A 21,280-nucleotide genomic window follows, 5' to 3' on the forward strand; every position below is an offset into this window, starting at 1 on the left:
TGAATGAGAAGGGAGAGGGTATAAATTACACAATACCTTCATTACATATTTTCACACTTCAATTACATATTTTCAAAAGTGAGCTTATCTAAATTTACGAAGCATGGTTGAAATTTGAAGAATATTTTGAAAAAAGTAAGTTATACCATGTGGACCATCGAAATTCCCCGTCTAATACCGGTTTTTCCGGTCTGTAGCCACCCTCTGAATAGCACGCAGTTTTATAATGTTGAATATGTCTGTGAAGGGAGCTAAAGTCGAATTCCGAGCGTAACTAGATGGACAGCGATATAAATGAATGCGTTTAGATTTCGCTAGTCTTGTCACAATTTATTTGTAAATGTTATATTATTTACACATATACCCTAAGTCTCAAATATCGTAACATCATTTCATTATGAAGAGGTTGTGAATTTTTATCTGGTTAATTTCAATATATAACAAACATAGTAAATAATTAATAGATATAGCAGAATTCATAGAATCGAAAGTATGACGAATGATGCGTAAAAAGTATAACATATCAATATGCTGTGTGGATTATTTTATTTTGTTTTTCTTACTCCTATCTTTTTCACCGTTCTCCTGGGGGTCTGTCATACAAATGTAAAGTTGAGTCTAAAGTCTGGGATGAATGTAGAATCGATCGTTTTTTTGACAGTTTTCTTCGTAATACATATATCCGTTACGAATATACTAAAGTGTTGGAGAAAAAAGGAAATTTTGGTTTCAATCTCTTTTCTACCTTCAAATATATAAATTTGTCAAATATTTCGCGCGCAATGAAAGACATATTTCGCATACGAAAAAAAAGCCTCGCCGGTGCTACTCGGCGCGCAACGACCAAGTATGTACACAGAGAAAGGCGTCAATCCCGTCTTCCCTCCTTCCCTCCCTCTCGAATATTGTATCAAAATTATAAAATAAAGAGAAGGTAGGTATAACATGTTAAAAGTTTCCACAAAGAATCATTAACATTATCAGTATTATTATTATTATTACTATTATTATTATCCCTATTACTATACGCGTGTCGTTACGTATCGCTACTTCGTGTTTTCGATGGCTTCTGATTCCATCAACTTTAGTTTAGTCCATCGGTGTAACGTTAAAACGAGATATGCTACGTAGATGAAGGAACAAAAAAAAAGTAGTTTGTAACACCCAGGATTATGTGACATCTTCGTGGTAAAAATAAAAAAAGGAAACCACGTTATGCCAAGCTGAAATATACCGTTGTCTGTCAAATTACTCAAGTAACCAGTACTTGTTCGTACAAATTTATAGTTCATTTCTTTTCGGCCACAACCTCATAGCCAATAAACTGCCATTCGATTACCAATTACTGTCAATTTAATTACTATTGTTTTCTTTTCTTTTATTTTCCGTGTGTGTAAAGAGACCAAGGCGTTCAACATTCATTTCACTCCCTCACTCTCCATTCGGACTAGTGCCTCTTACAAACTACATACAGCCGTACACAGCTTTTCACAAATATAAGGGATTTTTCTTTTTCCATAATCACCCGCATTTTTTCTTTTCTTTCCATTTTTGACTTTTTCTGTATTTCATATGTGTGTATAAGAGTGGGTGAATCGCAGCATGTGTGTTTGTGTGTATATGAAATGTTACTTTTTTCCGTTAATTACTATTTCTGACCGTTATTCACAATTTAATGTGTATTATGCAAAATAGCAAGTGTGGAGCGAACTTATGCGGGACTGATTGTGGCGATATTGGGGCTGCATGATTTCAGAGCTACAGCTCTTACCCCAAGGAGGGAAAGTCGTGTTCATCATCTACCTTGGGTGCATTTTGACGCCCACGCGGCGATCTTTGTTCTGGCTGCTGAGGCTGGAACATAAAAATCCCAAATTTTTACACCATCTACTCAAATCGTCATGGACATGACACGAAATTTTCCTGCAAATTTCAGATCACGCGTATCTCAATAAGACTAGTGACATCTTTGAAAATGTACTCTCCGTTTATCAATATGAAATTCAATACTTACAGCAGCTACAGGGCGCAGCTCGCGCTCACGATCACGTGGTTCGCGATCTCCGCGGTCTCCGCGATCTCCGCGATCTCCGCGATCTCCACGATCTCCGCGATCTCCACGGTCTCCGCGGTCACCACGATCGCCTCCATCCCTCGGAGCGCCACCACGACTTCCAAATCCACGACCGCCGTTCGCGCGTTCACCACGTGCGCCACGACCTCCGCGACCTCCACGTCCTCCGGTGCCACGACGAGCGTCACTAAAGTGAAACTCGATGTCAAGGACATGCTTCTGCCTGCCCACACGCTGCGGATACTCAGCAGCAGCGTCGTATTCCTCCTCTTCGTCTTCTTCTTCCTCGACTCCTTCCTTCTTTTTCTCAAGAGCGTACATCTTCTTCCAACGAGTAAGATCCTCGCCCTCGCCTGCTTTGCGCAGATTATATTGGGGCTTTGCACGGTTACTCTGAAGTGCTTTCCACTCGTCAAGAGTCAATTCGCGCGATTCCTCCTCAGCCGGCGGCTTCTCTTCCGCCGAAGAGTCTGCTGCAGCTGGAGCGTCCCCTTCCTTAGGCTCGGCGACAACCGGGGATACATCTGCATCCGTTTTTTCGACAGCATTCCAGTCTTGGGTTTCTTGGATCATCTGCTCTCTGCACAAAAACGAAAATCGATTTCATTCATTTAATTGTGAAACAAGAAAATACGAGCTGTATTGAGACACATAAAGTGCAGATAAAATTGAGTAGGTCGTTATAACTTACTCAATTTCATCGCGATGAGTTCCCCAATTGTGGCTCCCACCACCCTCTCTCTTGTCAACAGGTTTCACTCCGCTGTAAACATTTTTTTTCAGGTGAATAATTGCTGTGAGCCAGTGAAAAACATAAACAAACGTTGAAACAGTGAAGTTGAGCTTCTGGTCAATGTAAAGGTTAGATAGCTGACATTATCTCTGATGTAACAGCAATTCCGGCAGCCTCATGTGTTTACCACTACGACAATCGAAAGAATCTTGAGAATGTAGTTAAACAGCCTTTTTTCATATTTCAGAACTCTTCTGCTTATATTTGACGAGGTTTAGTTTATCTAGGAATCTGTGTTCATTTCATTGTAGTATATTTACGAAAAGCAGCGACATAATTCCATTGCTACAGATACGATGAGAAAGATGTGAGATTTTGCACATTCCTAACAAAGGGGTATTAGAACAAGTGCGTCATTAGCATGCAAAGATATACATGGCAAAAATCCTTACCTCGGCTGCCCGCTTGCAGACATACACAAGAGAACACAACAGATTATCGTTTAAAAAGTGGAAGAGACTTGAACTCTAAAAGTTGGCTCTAGTGCAGATTGTATTTTAATAACGGAAACGTGTTTTTACCATGTTCAACTGGTAAGCTTACATCTGTTTAAAAACGGGATCTGCGATAGAGGCCTCAAAGTTCGTGTGCGTGTATACAACCTTTGCCTTAATTTTTTCACCGTTGGCATATTTACATTGTCAATTTTACAAGTTATCCAAACGACTTATACTACTGTTATAAAAAGTCAATATTCGACACACAAATTCTTATTGTAAAACGAGTATCCAAAAAATACAAAAAAAAAAAAAAATGGAGGAAATAGATTACACAACGGTAATTAATAATTTAATAATTTCAAGATCTTGAAAGTATTGCCAAAAAAAAAATACCAAAATGCTATTTAATATAAATCGATTTTAAGACAATCTCGATTTTCCAGCGCAATATCCCGTTTTTAAATGAATCGCATTAAGACTTAGCACACAGGCATAATAGCGGTCATCTGAAACACACAACTTACGTCTTCTCTGACCGTGACTGACGGTCCTGATCGCGTTCGCGTTTTGGACGGTTTTCGAAACCTCCCCGACCTCCCCGAGTACCGCCACGTCCACGGCCACCTACTCCTCGAGTTCCACCTCCACGTTCTCTGCGCTCAGTAAACTCACCACGCTGATTATCACCAACTGAACTACGGAACTCACGATTATCACGACCCTCTCTAAAATAGAGAATTTGAAATTACATCTCGGTGTCCTACTTGAGAAAAATAATTCGAAGTCCAGTATCAGAATATCATATTGATAGATTCACGCACCCGGAAGGTCCTCGTCTTGGTTCTCCTTGGCCACGAGGAGTACGTTGGTCGCCATCCTCTCGGTTGCGCCTGTTGTTGCGCTCTTCTCTAGACTCGCCGGAAAATTTCACGTTACGATCGCCACCGCTTGGTCTTACCGCAGGTTTTTTTTCCACTGTTTACAAAGAATGAGCCAGATATTCTTTAGAATAAAAAAAAAAATGATTATAATTAACATAAAAAGTTAATCATAGAAAAATTCTTAAGCTTAAGTGCAAAAAAATCTTTCATACCAAATGAGACTGCGTCTGCTAATTTTATTTACTGAAGATTTCTGGATCGTTCATTTTAATGATTGGGTGTCTTAATTGAAATTGGTTCTGGATTTCTGAATGTTACTTTGGAATTGGAACAATTCTATTTTGAAGAAAACTTTTCATATAAAAAATATTTATATGGCTAAAGTACAAATACCATTAATTTCATTGAACATATTACACGTTCTCAATATATTAGGATAAAGGATTGCTCTCGATTATCCAAGTTGGGTGAAACGTAGTAGTTACAAATCATTGCGCTATCTGGACTATGCAATTGATATATGTACAGTAAAATGCATAAATGCCTTTACCTTTCAGCTAAATTGTTTTTGAACCGAATCAAAATGCGAGTTCGATTCTATACGAATTATGCGACAATGCATCCCATTTTCTCATGTCTGCTGCATCGCCAGTCATTGCGATATATTTCATATAGAATCGAACTCGCATTTTGTTTCAAACCAAAAACAAGTTAGCCAGAAGGTTAACTCATTTGTGCATTTTACTGTAGAAGAATATCAGTGCTCAGAACCACTTTTGTGAACACATCGAACTTGTGTTACGAGAAAAAAATTGTGTCGCAGCAAAATAGCTGGAAACGAGAACAAATTTATATCTATTGAGTAATATTGAGCGAATCTGAAATGGTGTACATCGGATGTCTTATAAGGTAGTGAAGTCCACGAGGTAAATTGCGACACAGCAGAACCAAATGCATTCTTAGCCAGTGAAATGGAAACGGAAAGGGATGGAGGAAGAGGGGCGGGGGGGTTGTATGTGTGTAGCTTACCGTGAGGGAACCCAACTTAACAGATACAATAGAACTAAATAAATACTGTAAGAAAAGAATGATTGGTTCCAGGCGAAATAAAGGCGAGGGTAACTGGCTCTCGAGTAGCGCCGAGTAACAATGTGTATTACATACACGTAGTATTTATCGTGTATGCGGAAAGCGCAGCGCTTTACGGTGACGATAGGTATGTATAAAAGCGAGGACACGAAAATAAGATGGACGTGACACGAGGCGCGAGAAGTAAAGGGAGCTTGACAAAATGCGGAATAAGTAAGAATGCATCTGCGAAGGAGGGAAACACAGTTTTCCTAATTTTTCATAAATTTTCGGACACAGAGAGTGGGATAATTACACGTGGCTAGGCGGATAGATGTAATGGATCATCGCGGCATGTACGAGGCGCCACGAGGCGCGGAGCGTTGCGTATAAAACTAACCTTGATCCTTTTTCGGCTCCTGGTTTTTCGAGGGCGGCTGCTGCTGGGCGTCTTTAATTACACGGGTTTTCGGTGGCTTGTTGGCCGCAGGCTTCGGAAGCTGGTCTGGCTGCTTGGTCTTGTTCTCCTTTTCGGAGAGTTTTTCCTTCCTCTTTGCCTCTTTTTCCTGCTCCTTGGCTTTCAGTACCTCCAGAGGGTCCTCGTCCTCGTCCAGTGCGAGAAGGAACTTATTAGCAACAGCTATACTGTACGTGTTCTCCATGGCGTCTATTATCCTCTCTTCGTCGAGGATTATGCGAAAATTTCACGGCTACTTTTGAGCCCTTGTGTAACGGAGACATCCAATATTCCAATATGGCCGAGTCGAAGGCAGATCACCACGAGGTTTGTGCTCGGGCAGGAACCGCGGCCGAGTCTCGGCCCCAGCGCGTCCTTCTCCCACCACCGATTCGAGAACTTGGCAAAGTAAAATTTTTCTTCATCCCAAGGGATGGGAAAAATAACAAAATTAATTTACCAATATTTTATTTTTATAAATAATTCATGGTTTGTATAATAAATTGAGTTATTTCGGAACGGACGCGGCGCCACCAGCCGGCACGATTTCCATAAGCGGTTCTCCGTCAGGCGATGAAACTGAAAATAACTCTATCAAATTTCAATTTTCTAACCGTAAAAGGCACCGCTCTCACTCCCCAATTTCTGATAAACCGAATAAACGATAACTCGTGGCAAGGTTTTGTTTAAATATCGTTAAATGTAAAATAATACGACGGTCTCTGTTAGAGTCGGCGACGCTAGACCCCGCCCACAACCACCCTCGTCCAATGGGATCGTCGCTGGGTGGCGCGCGCGAAAATTTATAAATATTTTTGGCGGTTAACATCAGTTGCACGCGGTAGACGAGACGGTGCGGACGTTGTAAGCGCGTGTGGCATCGTTGCCGTTAGTTAATGCTGAATTAAAAGACCGGTATTTGGGGTGCTGAGGACTGTGTTGAGTGTGAATTGAAGCTTGTGGGGTGTCGCGAACAGCGGGCCCCGATGGAATTGCATACGCCAAAGCGAGAGTCGCGGGCCCTGGGCCTTCAGGACGGGCTTCCTTGCAGCCCGCCGATGTGCGACACAATGCTCTACCCCTGGAACTGGGGCGAGGAGGCGAGGAACGTGAACCTCAGCCCCGGAAGCTCGTGCTCGTCCCCGGAATACCGGGATCGCGGCGTCGCAGCCGTGCGAGGCAGCGCCGGAACCGGCGTAAACGAGAACGGGAACGCCGACAGTGCAGGCGCCGGTACACGTTCCTCATCATCGGAGAGTCATCGCCGAGGGCGGCCGAGAGCCGATGCCCTAACGAACCTGATGATGCAAGGCAGCACGTCACCGAGCAGCATCAAGTGCACCTTCTGCAACAGGGTCTTCCCGAGGGAGAAGAGTCTCCAGGCGCACCTGCGCACTCACACAGGTATAATAATACACCGGGCGGAGAGACGCCACCGGCAGAGTACGCTGTGTGCTTAAATATACTATACCTAACTTCACGTATACGCGTTCCCTCGTCGGACTTCACGTGTGCATGGCGAGTGGATCGGTCAGGGACGTTTTGGGAGGGGGGTGACCGTGGTTGCCTGCCTGCCTTCCCTTCTCCCTGCGGACCAACCGTCGTTCGGTTTGCCGTTGGCGTCACGCGTACACCGAAACGAATTAAATCCTACCGGCGTACGCGTAACGTAAACGTAACATGCGAAGGAGCTGGCTCAGCGCAACGAACCTTCCTTCTTTCCCTCCCGCTTTTCGCCACTTGCCGAAGTACATGATTCAGACTTTTCTTAAGTCGCAATTGCGTTTTGTTTCTCCTTCTGTCTCTCTTTGATTTATCTTTATCCCCTTGCCCTTTAGCGCTCGGCCATTCGTATTTTTTCTCGCACCCTCTCGCCCTCCCCCTCATCATTTCTCTTTCTCTCTCTTGGTGTGATATACTCTCACTTTCTGGCTCCTCCTTCACAGAGCTTGAAAGATCGAACGCTCTCAAGATGTCCGTCCTTTTTTCTTCTACTTCTTTGTCCTGATACAATGTAGCAAAGACATATGCATTTACAGAACAAAGGTGGATGGAGAGAGATGAAAGTCGTAGAAAAATGTTTAGGGAGCAACTGTTAAGTCACGTTTTGCACCGGAAATCTGTCGTTCAGTAATGACTGACCGTTGTCAACAGTGTCTATTAACAGGTGGAAACAAGGCGGTTAGAATGGAAAAAACAACAGGTTTCGAAATTTAAACGGGAAAGAGAGATTTCATCTCTATCACTATTTTCAAGTGATTGTAGGTCACCTTTGCTTCACCACCTGTTGTCAATATGGTCATAAATTGTGAGCATACGGACAAATATAGGGAAATTGATATAAACGTCGACAAGATGGGTGTAGACTGAGTGTGTGTATAGAGTTTCGAAAAATAATTTGATACCAAATTTGACCGATTCTCAACGCACATCCCGATACTCATGATATCAAGTTTAATAATATTGAAACATTACAATGAATATATTAGTATTTATCGAATAATATGGAAAATTGGTATCATTGACAGAGAAAGTCTGGGATTCTATCATGTAACTTTTGTCAGCAGAGATTTTCACATGGGATGATAAAAGTTGCCTAATACATTCCTTGAAAAATTCAGAGAATTGAGATTAAAGTCCTTTGACAATTCTGTTTCGTCTGCCTTCAACACACAAACAAGTGAAAATAGTGAAGATCAATTTCTCATACTCGATTATCTTCTCTAACATCAAAATTTCAAATAGATGTAGCGTAGCTGACTATATATCCCGAGTCCACTAAAACTAGCAAATATTTTATTTGTTTCCTTTTAATATGTTTAAGGAGAACGACCTTATCCTTGTGATTATCCGGGTTGCACAAAAGCCTTCACGCAATCCGGGCAGTTGAAAACACACCAGCGTCTTCACACAGGAGAGAAACCATTTCTGTGTACGGAATCTGGATGCGAAATGAGGTTTACTCATGCGAATCGGCATTGTCCGGATCATCCCTATGCGACGTTGACGAGATCCGATGACTTTGTGCTCAAGCCGGTAACCGGAAATACAGATCTGCCTCACGACGTCACACGATGGTTAGAGCGATACAAAATGTCAAGGGAAAGGGAGGATAGAACGCCAACTGGAAAGAGTGAGCGTAAGAAAAAGGCGTGGAAGTGCAGTATGGACAATCATAAGAGGACAAAATCCAGAAAAGGCCTGATGATGGACGCTACTGGTGAACAAGAAAATGTGGAGCGAAAAATTCAGTCCAGTCAAAGGCTCTACTGTGGGGAAAGCCAAGACAGCCAAGAGGAAAGCCAGGATGAGGATCCGGTGGAAGCCTGTGCCATGCTTCAGATATCCGAAGACGAAGAATCGACTCAGACGAGCAAACTCCCCATAACTCCGGTTCGCAGATCACTGGACAGACTCCAGCCAAAGAAACGCTGGCTAAGAGAAGCCTGCCTTGAACAACAGCTCGCAAAGCCGCTAAGATGGGATCCGCCATCAAATGGTCAGCAAAACTCTGACTCTGCTCAACTGGACATTGAGATTGCCCAGGGCCAGTTCGGCACCTCATGGAACGAAGGTTCTTGCATCACAGAGCAGACTTCAGATTCAAGTCTGAGCACATTCAACGACACGTGCTACAAGTCTGAGACGGAGATATTGGACTCTGTATCTCTGGGGTCTAATCCTAACTCAGATATATCCTGGGATTTATCCATCAAAGTGCCTCCCATTGACAACGAAGTTACTGTGGAAAATTGCTCGGCCGAGATCGGCTTCGGTGACAATTCTACCTCCGTCAATCAGCACTGCTGGGATTCATTGGCGCGCGAGATTCTGCCCAACAACAATACCAAAGCATTTAATGTCTCTCCGATAGCTGCGAGTTCGCACTGGGCCTTGACAAACTCATTATTCGAGGAGCAACTTCCTCAGTCGAATTTCACGCCAGTCAAGAATAATCCTAATCAACGCTCTGCTGCGTCTGCGCTGTCCTGCACCAGGGAAAACGAAAGGAGACCTACGGTCCTGATGCTGGCTAGAAGCTGCGCCAACCCTGGTGTCAAGGAAGCTGCCCCAAACAACAAGACTGCATTGAATCAGGACAATGTCAATGAAAGAACAGGTGCAAAAGTTGTAGTGATTAAGCAGGAGATGCATCAGCAGGACAATCTGATACCTGAAGATAACCAGAAGTGGCTTGGTGCACTTGCACTCATGGAACTTGCCAAAACCCAACAGGAAGCTGCCAGAGTTTTGGAGCTGAACAACGAAACGAGAACCCTTGTATTACCTGCCAACAAACAGTACACGCATCTTTAGACTGTGATTGCCAATTTGGAAGCCCCTTTCATATTCTTTAAATCTGCAAACGAGTTTATGTCTCCGCTATTATAACTTCTTCTAACAAATTATACATTGGTTTTGGGCAATAATGTCTTCAAGGTAAAATGTTACATCCCAAAACCCGACTGAAACCTCATTATATTCAAAGATAGTCAATTATTGATCAATCACTTATTCCAGGTATAAGATGTTGCTCCAAAAGACGCTACAAGGTTAATTTGAAAAAATTTATATTTTTCCATTTCCACGCAGCATTAATTGGCTACATTTGTTGAGGAATCGTTTTCCACCGTATGGTTCAGGAGCGCTTCCAGATTGTTAATATCTTTGCAAAGATTGATAATGTGTTATTGAATTTGATGAAGCTGAAGCTAGCAGCCAATGATGTTAAACATTTTAGAAATAGAAAAATGCACTACAGTATTGGGGGTTCAAAGTATTTCACAAAATTTTGATTTCCGGACTTGACTACCTTATTCGAATGAACATTAGAACGTTGGTTGCTAATGCTGGCTGCTAACTTCAGCCTCGTTAATGTGTTTTTGAATTTGTGAGCTAAACTTTCCCAATCCACCCGTAGCCACACATTCCTGATTTGTGTTTCATATTTTGTAAGATCTCGTGTTCATTGTTGATAGCGGTTAGATCTGAAGTGTGCTCAAAAGTTACCATCTCTGGTTAAATAAAACTAAGAAACAAACCGTTGGAATGTGGAAACATTACGTGTGATGAAAGTTAAATTACTTTATGAATAGCTGAGTATGCATGCTGTGTTTTAAATATTCAATGGACCAAAAATAAAACTGATCAAATAACGCGACGATCATTTCCCAAAGAGGAAATTATTTACAAATGGTATAACAGAATAAACCATTTGACATTTATCTATCAGGTAGCTCAGTTGCTTCTTATCCACTATTATTTTTTGTATTAAATATTGCGAGAATTGATATCTTTGGTAATAGAAAGTTAATGGAAAAAATTAACGACTTCAGTAAAAAATGTATGATTAACGTTTAATTTTAATATAATCTAACATGAATTTGTACAATGAAAGTATGACGACTTGTATGTACCTGTTGCTACTCTACAAACGAGCTAAGTTGTATGTACACAGTGGAAGTCTTGATAGTGAAACCCTGTCTAAAGACCTGTAGAGATGATTTTATTAATCAAGTAACATGCAGTTGTTACTAATATCTTGCCTCAAACTTATGAGATCACGAAAGGATCGATTACTATAATAAAGTAAAAAAGCTGCAGTGGGATTTTGTTGAAAATTCCTATGGATCGTTATGTTGTTAATTTTTCATTTATAGGAGTAATGTGTAATGTTCTCGATCAAGTTCAAAAGTAATTATATACGTGATGCCTTCGGTGATAGAATATGCTTTAAGTCAGTGAAAATTGTCGAGTATGTAAGGTCAAAATGATGAGCCGTATCATTGTATATTTAAATATTGTTCAGTCTGTTTCTTTTTACCCAAAAGTGTTGCAGCTTTTTGGCATATCGATTTTGAAACTAACTATGAAGGGTCCGATACGTAATTTCTATTCAAATGTTGATTAATACATTTAGATTTCCTTCTTTTTTTTTTTTTTGTTTATCCAAACTAAAGTTATTCAACAAGTTACTTGTTTGATCACACATCTCATCTCAAATAACGTAGATACTAGTCTAAAAGAAGCAAGGACCAATTTACTTCTCAGCAGACAGTGTGAAAAAACGAATTATTTATTACTATTGTATGAACTATTACGATGTATTGCTTTGTTCTACAAGGCGATAAAATTTTGTGTGATATTTAGTTGTAACAGAGAGAAAAAAAAATGTTCAGGAATGCTAAAGTAAATTTACAGCTATTATGATAACAATGTTATGACTCGAGTTTATTAAGTATTTAATTGGAACAAAATTAGTTACTATTTATCTGAAATTATTATTATTATATTATAAGAATGCGTAACTTGTAACTCACGAAGAGAGTCGCAAACTCAGAGGAGCTTATACCCTCATTTTACCCAGCTCCCAATTTACCACCAGATGTACATATATCTTATATTTTAATAAATATTTTCACACAAATTCCATACGGTACTTGTACTTACAATTTTTTTTTTTCAACCTGTGATGAAAAGACATCTTATACAGAGTTATCATTATTATTATTATTGATCAATGCTTTACAAATATTGGTGATATACATCGATTCGGAGCTCACTATTGATATGTGAGCATGCGAATGATCAAGGTGACATTCAATTAAAAGTAAAAGCTATTTTTAGATTTCATTGACCGTTTAGTAGAGAACAGGAAAACTTTGATGCAGTTATAACTTAAACATCTACTGTTTTAACACACAAAATTGAATTGATAAGTGTATTGTTTGGCTTTCATAACATATATGATTAAACTGATTGGGCTTGTTAGCTTCACTTTCTGAAATTGAACATAATAAAAAATCTATGAGCAATCACGATCAAACTGATCAGCGATCAAGGGATCAAATTAGTATGCCAACTTCAATACAGATAGGATGTCATTCACTTTTAATATTGGGGTGTATTCTCTACCAATAGGAAAATCGTCTTTTAGCTTGATTAGACACTGACCTACCAGTATCGAGAAATCATTTGAACTTTTTTATTCTAGACGTCGCCAGGGTTTTGCTTCTTTGCATACAAGTTTCACGTTTAGTCATTTCAGTCGATGCACTAGCACTTGATGTTGAAAGACTGCCTGTAGTATTCGAAATTTTCACATTCGATGATGTGGTTCCGTTCAATTGAGACTTGGATCTCAAAATTCTGGCCGAAGTTCTTATTCTACATGTTTGCACATTACTTTTACTCCGCTTTTCAATCATCGCCTGTTCCTCGAGGTCTGAAGTCTGAATTAGGTCAGAATTATTTGACTGCAAGCTCTCCTCTCCCAACAATATGGAATTTTCGATGTCAAACCGTGAATCGTTCGTTTTTTCTATCTCAAATGGTGTAACACAATCTGATTTATCCTGCTGACTCTTGCTTCTTGTTATAGCTGAGCTTTTGAATTTCGTCTTTCTCTCATCCAGGTCGCATGTTTCCGTTTTTGATTCGTACACTTCATTCATTGATAAGACGACATCCGGGTCATCTAAATGTCTTTTCTGTTTAATATCACTGCTATGAGACCGTGACCTCGCAACTCTAGCAGAAGACCTCAATCTTTCTTTGTGCCCAATACGCTCAGGCATCGCAGGCCTCATGTCCATTTTACCATTGATCTGATCTGTGTCTGTTTCGGATTCATCTGCAAACTGAAATTTTACTCTCGAGTTTTTAACAACAGACAGTGTATCCTCGTACAGATTTGTCACCAGTGATTCGTTGTTCTTCTCCTTTTCCAGGCAGGAACCAGGCATCCATGATCCTTCGTCAGTGGAATCTAAACGTGGCGCATTGGTAACAATGCGTTTTGACATTTTTTCGATTCCAATGTGTGTTTCTGTCAAGGAACTCACCAGTTTCTCCATATCATCCGGTTTTGTGCTTGATAAGTGACAATTTTGTTGAGAATTCTCACCATTACACAGGTACTTAATATCTAAAGATTCACTCCTTAATTCTGCAACAGCTATCTGCTGTTTTACTAGTTCGATTATCCGTTCGTTTTTGTCTGAGCCATGCAGCCCAGTTTCATCAAGAATTTCAGTTAGTTGCTTGGAAATGCTTGGGAATAGGAAAGCAGTCAGGTTGATTATACGGGCAAACGTTTTCTCATCTTTAATTGACAAGTAAGAATTTTTGTGATAATTTTTATCGCCGGATTGGTGCCCAAAATTTAAGGATCCAGTATTTAAGTCATCATTCTTTCTTTGCTTTTTAACAAGTTCAACTAACCGCTCAATCATCTCTACTTTGCTCAATTTTGGTTGGACAAGAATTTGCGCTACTCGCTCGGAAAAGGGTGCGGATAGCAAAGTTGCGATGCTATTTATCCATGAACTCCTTTTCTCATTCATGCTTTCCTCCGTATATCCTGGAATGGATCCTTCGTTCGTTTTTGGATTGCCGATATCACATGCGGTGTCTAAATATTTTTCCAAATTTTTCCTCCTCACAGACTTGGGGAACGTGTGATCGCGAGATGCTTTTGGTCCCTGTCTGGACGACTTGGGTGATTGAGACACATCCTCGTATTCGTCGAGGTCGATGCTTACTTTGGTTAACTTCAGCAAAGGTGGAGTTTTGTTGCGACGTATTGTTCTCGGCTTTTTAACACGTGACTTCATGGCTGGCGTCGTGATTTTTGAGGATTCGATATTGCTGCTTGTGCAGATGTATTTATTTACATCGATGCTGCTTGGGTCAGGTACTGTGAACTCTATAAACGGAAAGGAAAAATTGGATGAATAGAAAGATGAAACTCACATGAAATCAGAACTCAATACAAACAATTTAATATACTCACTGTCAAAGTCAGCAGAATCTTGGAACATGTTGCAGAACTGGTATTCGAACACCATTTCTTTGGCAGATACGTAAACGGGATGACTGTGGAGATGAAATCTTTCGCAAATATCAACAGCTTGCAAAGCGACGCTCATTCCATCCTGCCTATCATCGAATTCCAATTCTCTTATGAACCGACTGAAGTTGATAAGAAATAGAACATGCTCGACTGCGTTGTAATAGCACTTCCAAGGGTGCTGTTTCACGCTGTCACTCTCTGGTACATTTTGCCAAGCAAATTTGTCACAATGTTTGAACTGCAGCATCTTTCTTTGCAGTACAAAAGCCCCACCGAAGTGAGACATGGCTTCGTTAAGGTATCCCTGCAAAAAGTAAAGTTGTGCCCTGATGTGCGTACTGGCGAGTACAAGGTGCTGGTAACAAACGCTGCTGCATTTGTAACAGAGGCAGTTAATATGCTCCAAAAATTTTGGTTGCTTAAAAACCGTCTTCCTGAAGACAGGGGAAGAATCATTGACGCGAGAATCTCTGCAGCCTGGTTTATTTAGTCCCGTCGTCAGGGTCTCAGGGTTTTTTGTGTTCTGGGATTCCTTAATGTGTTCAATATCAAGAATGTACTCCAAGCCTTGCAGTTTGACAAGGCAGTCATCCAACTGCATGCGTGACAGGTCGATATAGCATAAATTCTTAAGACACTCTGCAACACGCAGCGTAAGCCCCGAGGACTGAGCTAACTTCAGTCGATTAGTAAGGTGGGATGAAATCTCCTTGAATGACAACAGGCTGTTCATACACAGCGACAGATGCGCTGTACACGTAAGAAGAATCTCAGAAGTGTATAGCTGCTTTTTCTTAACCCCCGCTGCAAGATAAAGAAAAATAAAGGTAATGATATTTCAGCTTCAACTTGTAAGTGAAATTAAGAGCAATAGTCACCCCTGGGTTGTGGTGAATATTCCATTAGAACCAACAAGGAATACAGGCATTTGACAAGATAAGTCATTTGTTTTTGGCACCTAGTATCATTCGAGCAAAATGGATAATTCTGAAGGGCGGTTTTCATGCTCAATAAAAAGAGCTGAACATTTTTGAGACGATGGACACTCGGGAGTGTCACAGTTCTGTCTAAAATTTTGGCCCCTTCTTCGTACTGAAAATGGAATTACGAAAAAATCAGTATAAACAGATTGAAAGCGAATAAAAACGGACGTTTGGAAGTGGTATAATACCTTGCCAATTTCAAAGTAAAATTTTGACAAACCAAGACAAAAGAATGCGATGGCGTCGTTACTTTCAGGCTCAGAGGAGGTTTGTAATTCGGTCATCAATTCATTCCCAGTTTTAATCCAGTCATTGTTGACATTCCATAGGGAAATACTTCGTCCCACCACTGTGTATTGCACAATTAATAACTATAATCTTACAAACGATATGTTTTGCTTTGCAAAAGAGTTTGTGCCATTTATAACTGGTTATTTAACAAACGATGAAGAAGTTTACCATAAAGACAAGTACTAGCATCTTTCAAGTTAGAAGCAAGTTTGTAAGCCAGATTCCACGCTTTACCCTCCAACATTGAAAAATGATGCAATCGACAGAATTCCCCAACAATCACCAGGGTGCGCAACATCATGAGCAAATGCCATTCTTCAATGGGGTTATTCTGTAAAGAGTAGCAGTCGATGCCATTGTTGATATTACTACTAGTATGAGTATTTTTTTTTAAACCCTATACTCTGTGAAAGTTAGAACATTTGAAACAGTCAAATTACCACATTGTTTTCAATGCAAAGGCTCCAATTGCTCAAGGCCTGGTTTAAGTTGACGAAAAGTTGAGAATCCTCTACAATATTGATCTTAGTGTACGCAGGTACAACGGCGTCACTTTTGTTGGGCTCTCCTTCAGGAGATGCTGATTTGGCGGCGCGCAGTGCAAACTTAGTTGTTTGCATCTCAGCTTTTGTATGATCTATGATATCGTGCAGATTAACTACAAAAGTGTAAAAGTCAAGATTGGCAGCAGTCACAAGGTGTAAATTGCTGGCAGTTTTGTCCTCTTTCAACTTTATGATCGCCCGCTTCAAGTACTTGGTAAAATTCTGGTCATACTGATATTGGAGCATATGGTAGCCCAGCATTTGAACCCCTTGAGCGTACACCAGTCCCCCAGAATTGAGAATTTCCAACTCATCGAGCGTGGCTTGCATAGAGAGGGACATATTGCACCGTCCCTCTAGCAAGCCCCTCAACTCCTGTATACAAAGTTCATTCAGATCATAATCTTCCAGCCTCACTTTAATCCCAATCAAGGAAAAAGAGTCAGTGTCTTCTCTCAGACAAGTCAGCATGGTCAATGATAAGATGTCCGATGATGTTGCACATGTGTGCTTTATGCTCGCCCACATGCGAAATGCTTTGCTGTCGGCATTCTGGTAACTCAGTAGCCCGTTCAATGCACACAGTGTCAATGCTTCTCTGTAACTTCCATGATTATAGTGAACGCTACAGAGCCGGTGGAGGACATAGGATAGAGGATTCTTCATGGATAGCAAGCTGTTTGAGGATTTGAGCCCGTCAAATTTAACAATAGCAGAGCACAGAAGGGAGAAGAGGTACACGCTCTCTTCGTACAACACTTTGTGACAGCTTACGCTTAGGTTGTAGATATGTATCGCACAATTATTCCAGAGAGGATACCATTGCGCGCAATTAAACTGCTTCATGTCAAATATTGCCGCGACAGTTTCTTCGAGCAGTTCTTGCACGAATGGAAATATACTGCTGAGCAAATCATTGGCAGGTATTTTGGAGAGGGTAGCCAAGCACTTCATGCTGACCACGGTGACTGTATGCGTACTTGCCCGCATTGCACAATTATTCTCACGACACACCTCGCAACCGTCTGACCAGCTCGAGTTTAAAACAGTAAACATGAGCTGTATTAGCCCAAGAATTTCCTGCATCGTTGCAGCCTTTAGAAATTCATGATTGTTAGCGGCAATGTAACGCTCCCAGTGCACCAGTACAGGCTGTAGAATGAAGTCTATCATTTGCATATTTAATGTGGCTCCCTTGCTGTCTTGATACGTCTGAATACTGTTCAGAGTTTCTTTCCTGAGTTTTGAAAGTTCCCAATGCGATAATTCTTTTGAGTTACTTATAGACTTCAACAGTATCATTCCCATATTTCTATAGAGTAAAATGCAACAAGATAGTTCTGGATCTGCGCTTAAAGTGGTCTCAACGATTGAACAGCTATCTGCTAAGACTGTGGGAGCATTTACCATCTGCGGTGAGGTAATGGCAAGAGCGGTAGCGGAATTTATGAAACGTAGAGCGTCTTTGTAAACATCATACTTTCCTTCGCCTGTCAGACCTACATTAATCCTAGCTAAAAAGCTCCTTATAATACTACGATGGTTCTGATTACTGTTGTATTCAAACTGTCCGAGTAGAATATCAAGATTTTTTAGGTAGCGAAACGTTCTGCACAAGACAAACATGGTACGTTCCTTAACTATAACTTCCAGTACCCTCAACTCGTTATTTATTAAATCTAATAACAGCTGGTAGTCAGCTTTGTTGAGATTGCAGGGTGGCGTAGTTCCGGTCACTTTGACTGCAGCATCACGCCACAAACTCGCAATTTTTGGGTAAACGTCTAATTCCTGAGGGGTCAAACCGTAAACAATGTTTCCAGCAAAAGACCATACTATAATATTCATAGCCTTATTATACAACTGCATGATGATTAATTTTCGAGCGACGTAATACAGGCTAGAGAAATACTTTATGAAATCCGGTACTTCTATCAGAGCATAGCATAACTCATCTGCTATTGTAAATATTCTTTTCCCATTTTGGATGTCTAGAGGTTGCAAACGTTCTGCTGAGTGTGACAGACATAGCAGAGCTTTGAAGATGATCTTGTTCAATTTTGGATCGAGATCCCATTCTGACAGCTTCTAAAAAAAGAATGAGAAAAAGAGATGAGATAGTTATGAGATAGAGAACAGTTATCTCATTCCTGTCGGTTAATAGATTAAATTTCGAGTACCATTTTAGGTAAGTACTATATTTAATATGTAAAATCATGCTAGATACAATGAAGTAGTTTTCCCATCTTTACCACTTTCTAATCCAAATTCTGCATATCGTATAACATGTGATTTCCATAAGTACCTTTATTTCACTTGCCACACTTTCTAATTTATCAGCCAGAATCAAGTCTATCCATTTTTGAATCTTTCTTTGATGTTCCATTGTTTTCTGTAACAATTGTCGGAAACAATGGCATGTACCTAAACTAAAGTGCATAGAACTTAAATCAAGTTTGTGTTTTTTTTTTGTTTTATTAAAAACAATGCGGTTTTTATATGTGGAGTTGAGAAATGACAAAAAAATATTTAATGTTTCAATCGAATTATCACAGTCCGCATGTTTCAACCGATAACCTAACTATAATTTCCGTTTCAGACATGTATTAAAAAATATGTTGCCTTTACTTACAGCTCAAAATATTATATTATTGGTATGCAACAACAATATCCCATAAATGCATTACGAGGCAGTTATTAATTTAGCAACCAGCACGTTAATATTGAAATAAATAATAACGATAAACAGTCCAAACTGACAACAAATTCAAACTACGGCGCGGCCATTTTTGTTTACGAAAAACGGAGGTAACTGGCAAAAAGGTTAGGATAAAGTGGACGTAATTATTCGTATACGATATTCAGCGCTGCCCAGCGGATCTGAGGTCAAACTAAATACCTCCTACCACTGAAATAGGTATTATCTCTATTTCAGCGTTGACTGTTCTTCTGTAACTTCCAAGCGAAGTCAGTGCGATACCTAAATCTGATATTTCATACGAGTTCTAATTCCTTTTCTTGTGTTGATTTTATTCATTGATGATTAATTGGAGGCTAATATTTGAAAGTGATTTTTTTCCGTGAAAAACTTAACTTTTGGGCGATATGATATGTAATTTAGTGTACGAATTGACCATAGTACCATTTACTAGCGGTACATAAGTCCGTGGGTACATCATGCACACTACTCGAAAATAAAGAAGCCAATACCGTCAGTCGGAAGCAAGTTGCGCGTGGCGTCAAACTACAAACGCGAGCAGATGTTGAGCAAATTGCCGCTGCAAGCCTTGTCAGGCGTAAATTTGAATGCCACCAACCGCAACGACTGTAATAGTTTTCCCGTTTAAATTTTTCACTAACAGCAGAGCCAATGAAGTAGGAAATCATTACATAGCGCTACTGTGATGAGCTGGATAATCCAATTACTTGAGGTGCGTTCTGATAACAGCTTCAAGTTCTCAAAACATTATTTCATCTTTATTCAATACGTAAAAGTAAAAACTGACAAATAATGTTTTAGTGCTCTGAGCGGCCATCATCAACTTCCTATTAGCGGATCCGACTCAGGATACTATTACAGGTGCGCATTGAGTGCGGTTTGTCCAGTTTTCCTGTCGCTTAATTCGTTAAAATTTAGAAACTCTGCGTTTAGTACGGACTTTTTTTTAACTGAATTCTACATATACGTAAACCATACCTGCAGTACGCAAATCTATAATCAGCATGGCGCTACGTTTGAAAACTTGAACGAGCATGCAACCGAGCAATTTGAATATCATCAAATGCGTACAGATGTTTGGGCAAGCCAAAGATTGATGTGATTGAAAAAAAAAACTTGCACACAATATGTATTTAGACATGCAGTTAGGTGACCAGAATTCTTTTAAATCATAAAACTGGAGTCTTATGCCTATACATGCGTGATAAAAGTGGTACATTTTGTATTTGAATTTTATTACTTGCGTACTGTTTTTTGTTTTTTCATTAAAAATCTAGTTGTTGGAATGCAACTCTACACATGTGGTGGGTATAATATGTAAAACTACATACTATAGTATTTATTATAATGTATGTGTATATAATAGTATTATGCCTTACGTGATCTTCTCACGTATTCAGCCTAATATTTATATGTACCATATAATATTATATACCTATGTATAATATGTATACTATTATTCGTAATAATACAATGATGAATTAAATATATTTTGATATTTATGAATGGACTCGTGACGGTTACACAGCGGTGCATTTTCTAACGTTATTGTACCAAATATTTGCGTACGCGTTAGTCCATAATTAATTGAATTCAATGTATTTCTTTGCATTCATCACCACGTGACTTCAATATTCACTCAAATATGATCAACTATTTACAAATATACAGAACTTGATTCAATTCCGATCGAATTGTACGATTTTAAACATTCGTACGGATTTCTTGAATTTGTCAACATGTATCGAAAATTTTTACGGCACTACTTTATACATATTACAATATCTGTAAATATATATATATTTGCTTTTTGTTAAATTTCGTCCGGAAATAAGTCATGACTTACACAATGTACGGTGATAATGTTTAGTCAAAAAATACTACACTATAAGTAATTATTTTTATAATGGGGGGCGGGGGGGTAAATGTGCCGAAATATGATAGATGTAGTCTTAGGTACGATATGAACGACAATAACGTAAAACTAGCAAAATCTCTAAGGCGCGGTACGAAACTTCGTACTAACGGTTTGACGCAATTCACGACGACTCATAACTCGATCACTTCCTCCACATATGCTTTCGTTTTACATAATTGAAATGTGAGCTGCACAAGCTCTCTACAAGTCTCTGTCAAGGAAAGATAGATAGATATTTGAGTGGTGATAGGTTTGAC

General features: G+C 39.9%; 3 protein-coding genes across 5 annotated transcripts; 1 reads left to right on the forward strand and 2 right to left on the reverse strand.

The window, feature by feature from the left end:
- Positions 1-309: 309 nt before the first annotated feature.
- LOC138190290 (SERPINE1 mRNA-binding protein 1) lies at positions 310-6,045 on the reverse strand. The gene is made up of 6 exons (XM_046629451.2): positions 5,657-6,045; positions 4,129-4,282; positions 3,832-4,032; positions 2,766-2,837; positions 2,015-2,654; positions 310-1,854 (listed from the first exon to the last, which is right to left on the reverse strand). The coding sequence occupies exons 1-6, from the start codon at positions 5,916-5,918 to the stop codon at positions 1,768-1,770; spliced, it is 1,416 nt and encodes a 471-aa protein (XP_046485407.1). The 5' UTR covers positions 5,919-6,045; the 3' UTR covers positions 310-1,767.
- A 520-nt stretch (positions 6,046-6,565) lies between these two features.
- On the forward strand, positions 6,566-12,140 carry LOC124220488 (uncharacterized). 2 transcript variants are annotated; one of them, XM_046629454.2, is made up of 2 exons: positions 6,566-7,117; positions 8,538-12,140. In XM_046629454.2, the coding sequence occupies exons 1-2, from the start codon at positions 6,700-6,702 to the stop codon at positions 10,028-10,030; spliced, it is 1,911 nt and encodes a 636-aa protein (XP_046485410.1). In that variant the 5' UTR covers positions 6,566-6,699; the 3' UTR covers positions 10,031-12,140. The 2 variants fall into 2 exon arrangements, with proteins under 2 accessions (XP_046485410.1, XP_046485411.1); XM_046629455.2 differs by lacking the exon at positions 6,566-7,117 and adding an exon at positions 7,686-7,916.
- On the reverse strand, positions 11,055-19,182 carry LOC124220486 (uncharacterized). 2 transcript variants are annotated; one of them, XM_046629449.2, is made up of 8 exons: positions 19,019-19,182; positions 18,692-18,778; positions 16,282-18,474; positions 16,010-16,172; positions 15,739-15,899; positions 15,446-15,659; positions 14,508-15,371; positions 11,055-14,420 (listed from the first exon to the last, which is right to left on the reverse strand). In XM_046629449.2, exons 2-8 carry the CDS (start codon positions 18,770-18,772, stop codon positions 12,685-12,687), a joined length of 5,412 nt encoding a protein of 1,803 aa, XP_046485405.2. In that variant the 5' UTR covers positions 18,773-18,778; positions 19,019-19,182; the 3' UTR covers positions 11,055-12,684. The 2 variants fall into 2 exon arrangements, with proteins under 2 accessions (XP_046485405.2, XP_068992376.1); XM_069136275.1 differs by lacking the exon at positions 19,019-19,182 and having other exon boundaries at positions 18,639-18,698.
- Positions 19,183-21,280: the final 2,098 nt, after the last annotated feature.

This window comes from Neodiprion pinetum, chromosome 5 (genome assembly GCF_021155775.2).
Source record: "Neodiprion pinetum isolate iyNeoPine1 chromosome 5, iyNeoPine1.2, whole genome shotgun sequence".
In the NCBI taxonomy this organism is placed as follows: Eukaryota; Metazoa; Arthropoda; class Insecta; order Hymenoptera; family Diprionidae; genus Neodiprion; species Neodiprion pinetum.

What these genes read in the sequence shown, in the direction of transcription:
- LOC138190290 (XM_046629451.2), bottom strand. Translation starts at nt 5,918, where the DNA reads ATGGAGAACACGTACAGTATAGCTGTTGCTAATAAGTTCCTTCTCGCA. An exon ending in CCAAGACGAGGACCTTCCGG is followed by an intron (nt 4,033 to 4,128) that starts GTGCGTGAATCT and finishes TCTCTATTTTAG; the next exon opens with AGAGGGTCGTGATAATCGTG. An exon ending in ACTCATCGCGATGAAATTGA is followed by an intron (nt 2,655 to 2,765) that starts GTAAGTTATAAC and finishes GTTTTTGTGCAG; the next exon opens with AGAGCAGATGATCCAAGAAA.
- LOC124220488 (XM_046629454.2), top strand. Translation starts at nt 6,700, where the DNA reads ATGGAATTGCATACGCCAAAGCGAGAGTCGCGGGCCCTGGGCCTTCAG. An exon ending in GCACCTGCGCACTCACACAG is followed by an intron (nt 7,118 to 8,537) that starts GTATAATAATAC and finishes AATATGTTTAAG; the next exon opens with GAGAACGACCTTATCCTTGT.
- LOC124220486 (XM_046629449.2), bottom strand. Translation starts at nt 18,772, where the DNA reads ATGGAACATCAAAGAAAGATTCAAAAATGGATAGACTTGATTCTGGCT. An exon ending in TGCTAGTACTTGTCTTTATG is followed by an intron (nt 15,900 to 16,009) that starts GTAAACTTCTTC and finishes TGCAATACACAG; the next exon opens with TGGTGGGACGAAGTATTTCC. An exon ending in AGATTCTGCTGACTTTGACA is followed by an intron (nt 14,421 to 14,507) that starts GTGAGTATATTA and finishes TTCCGTTTATAG; the next exon opens with AGTTCACAGTACCTGACCCA.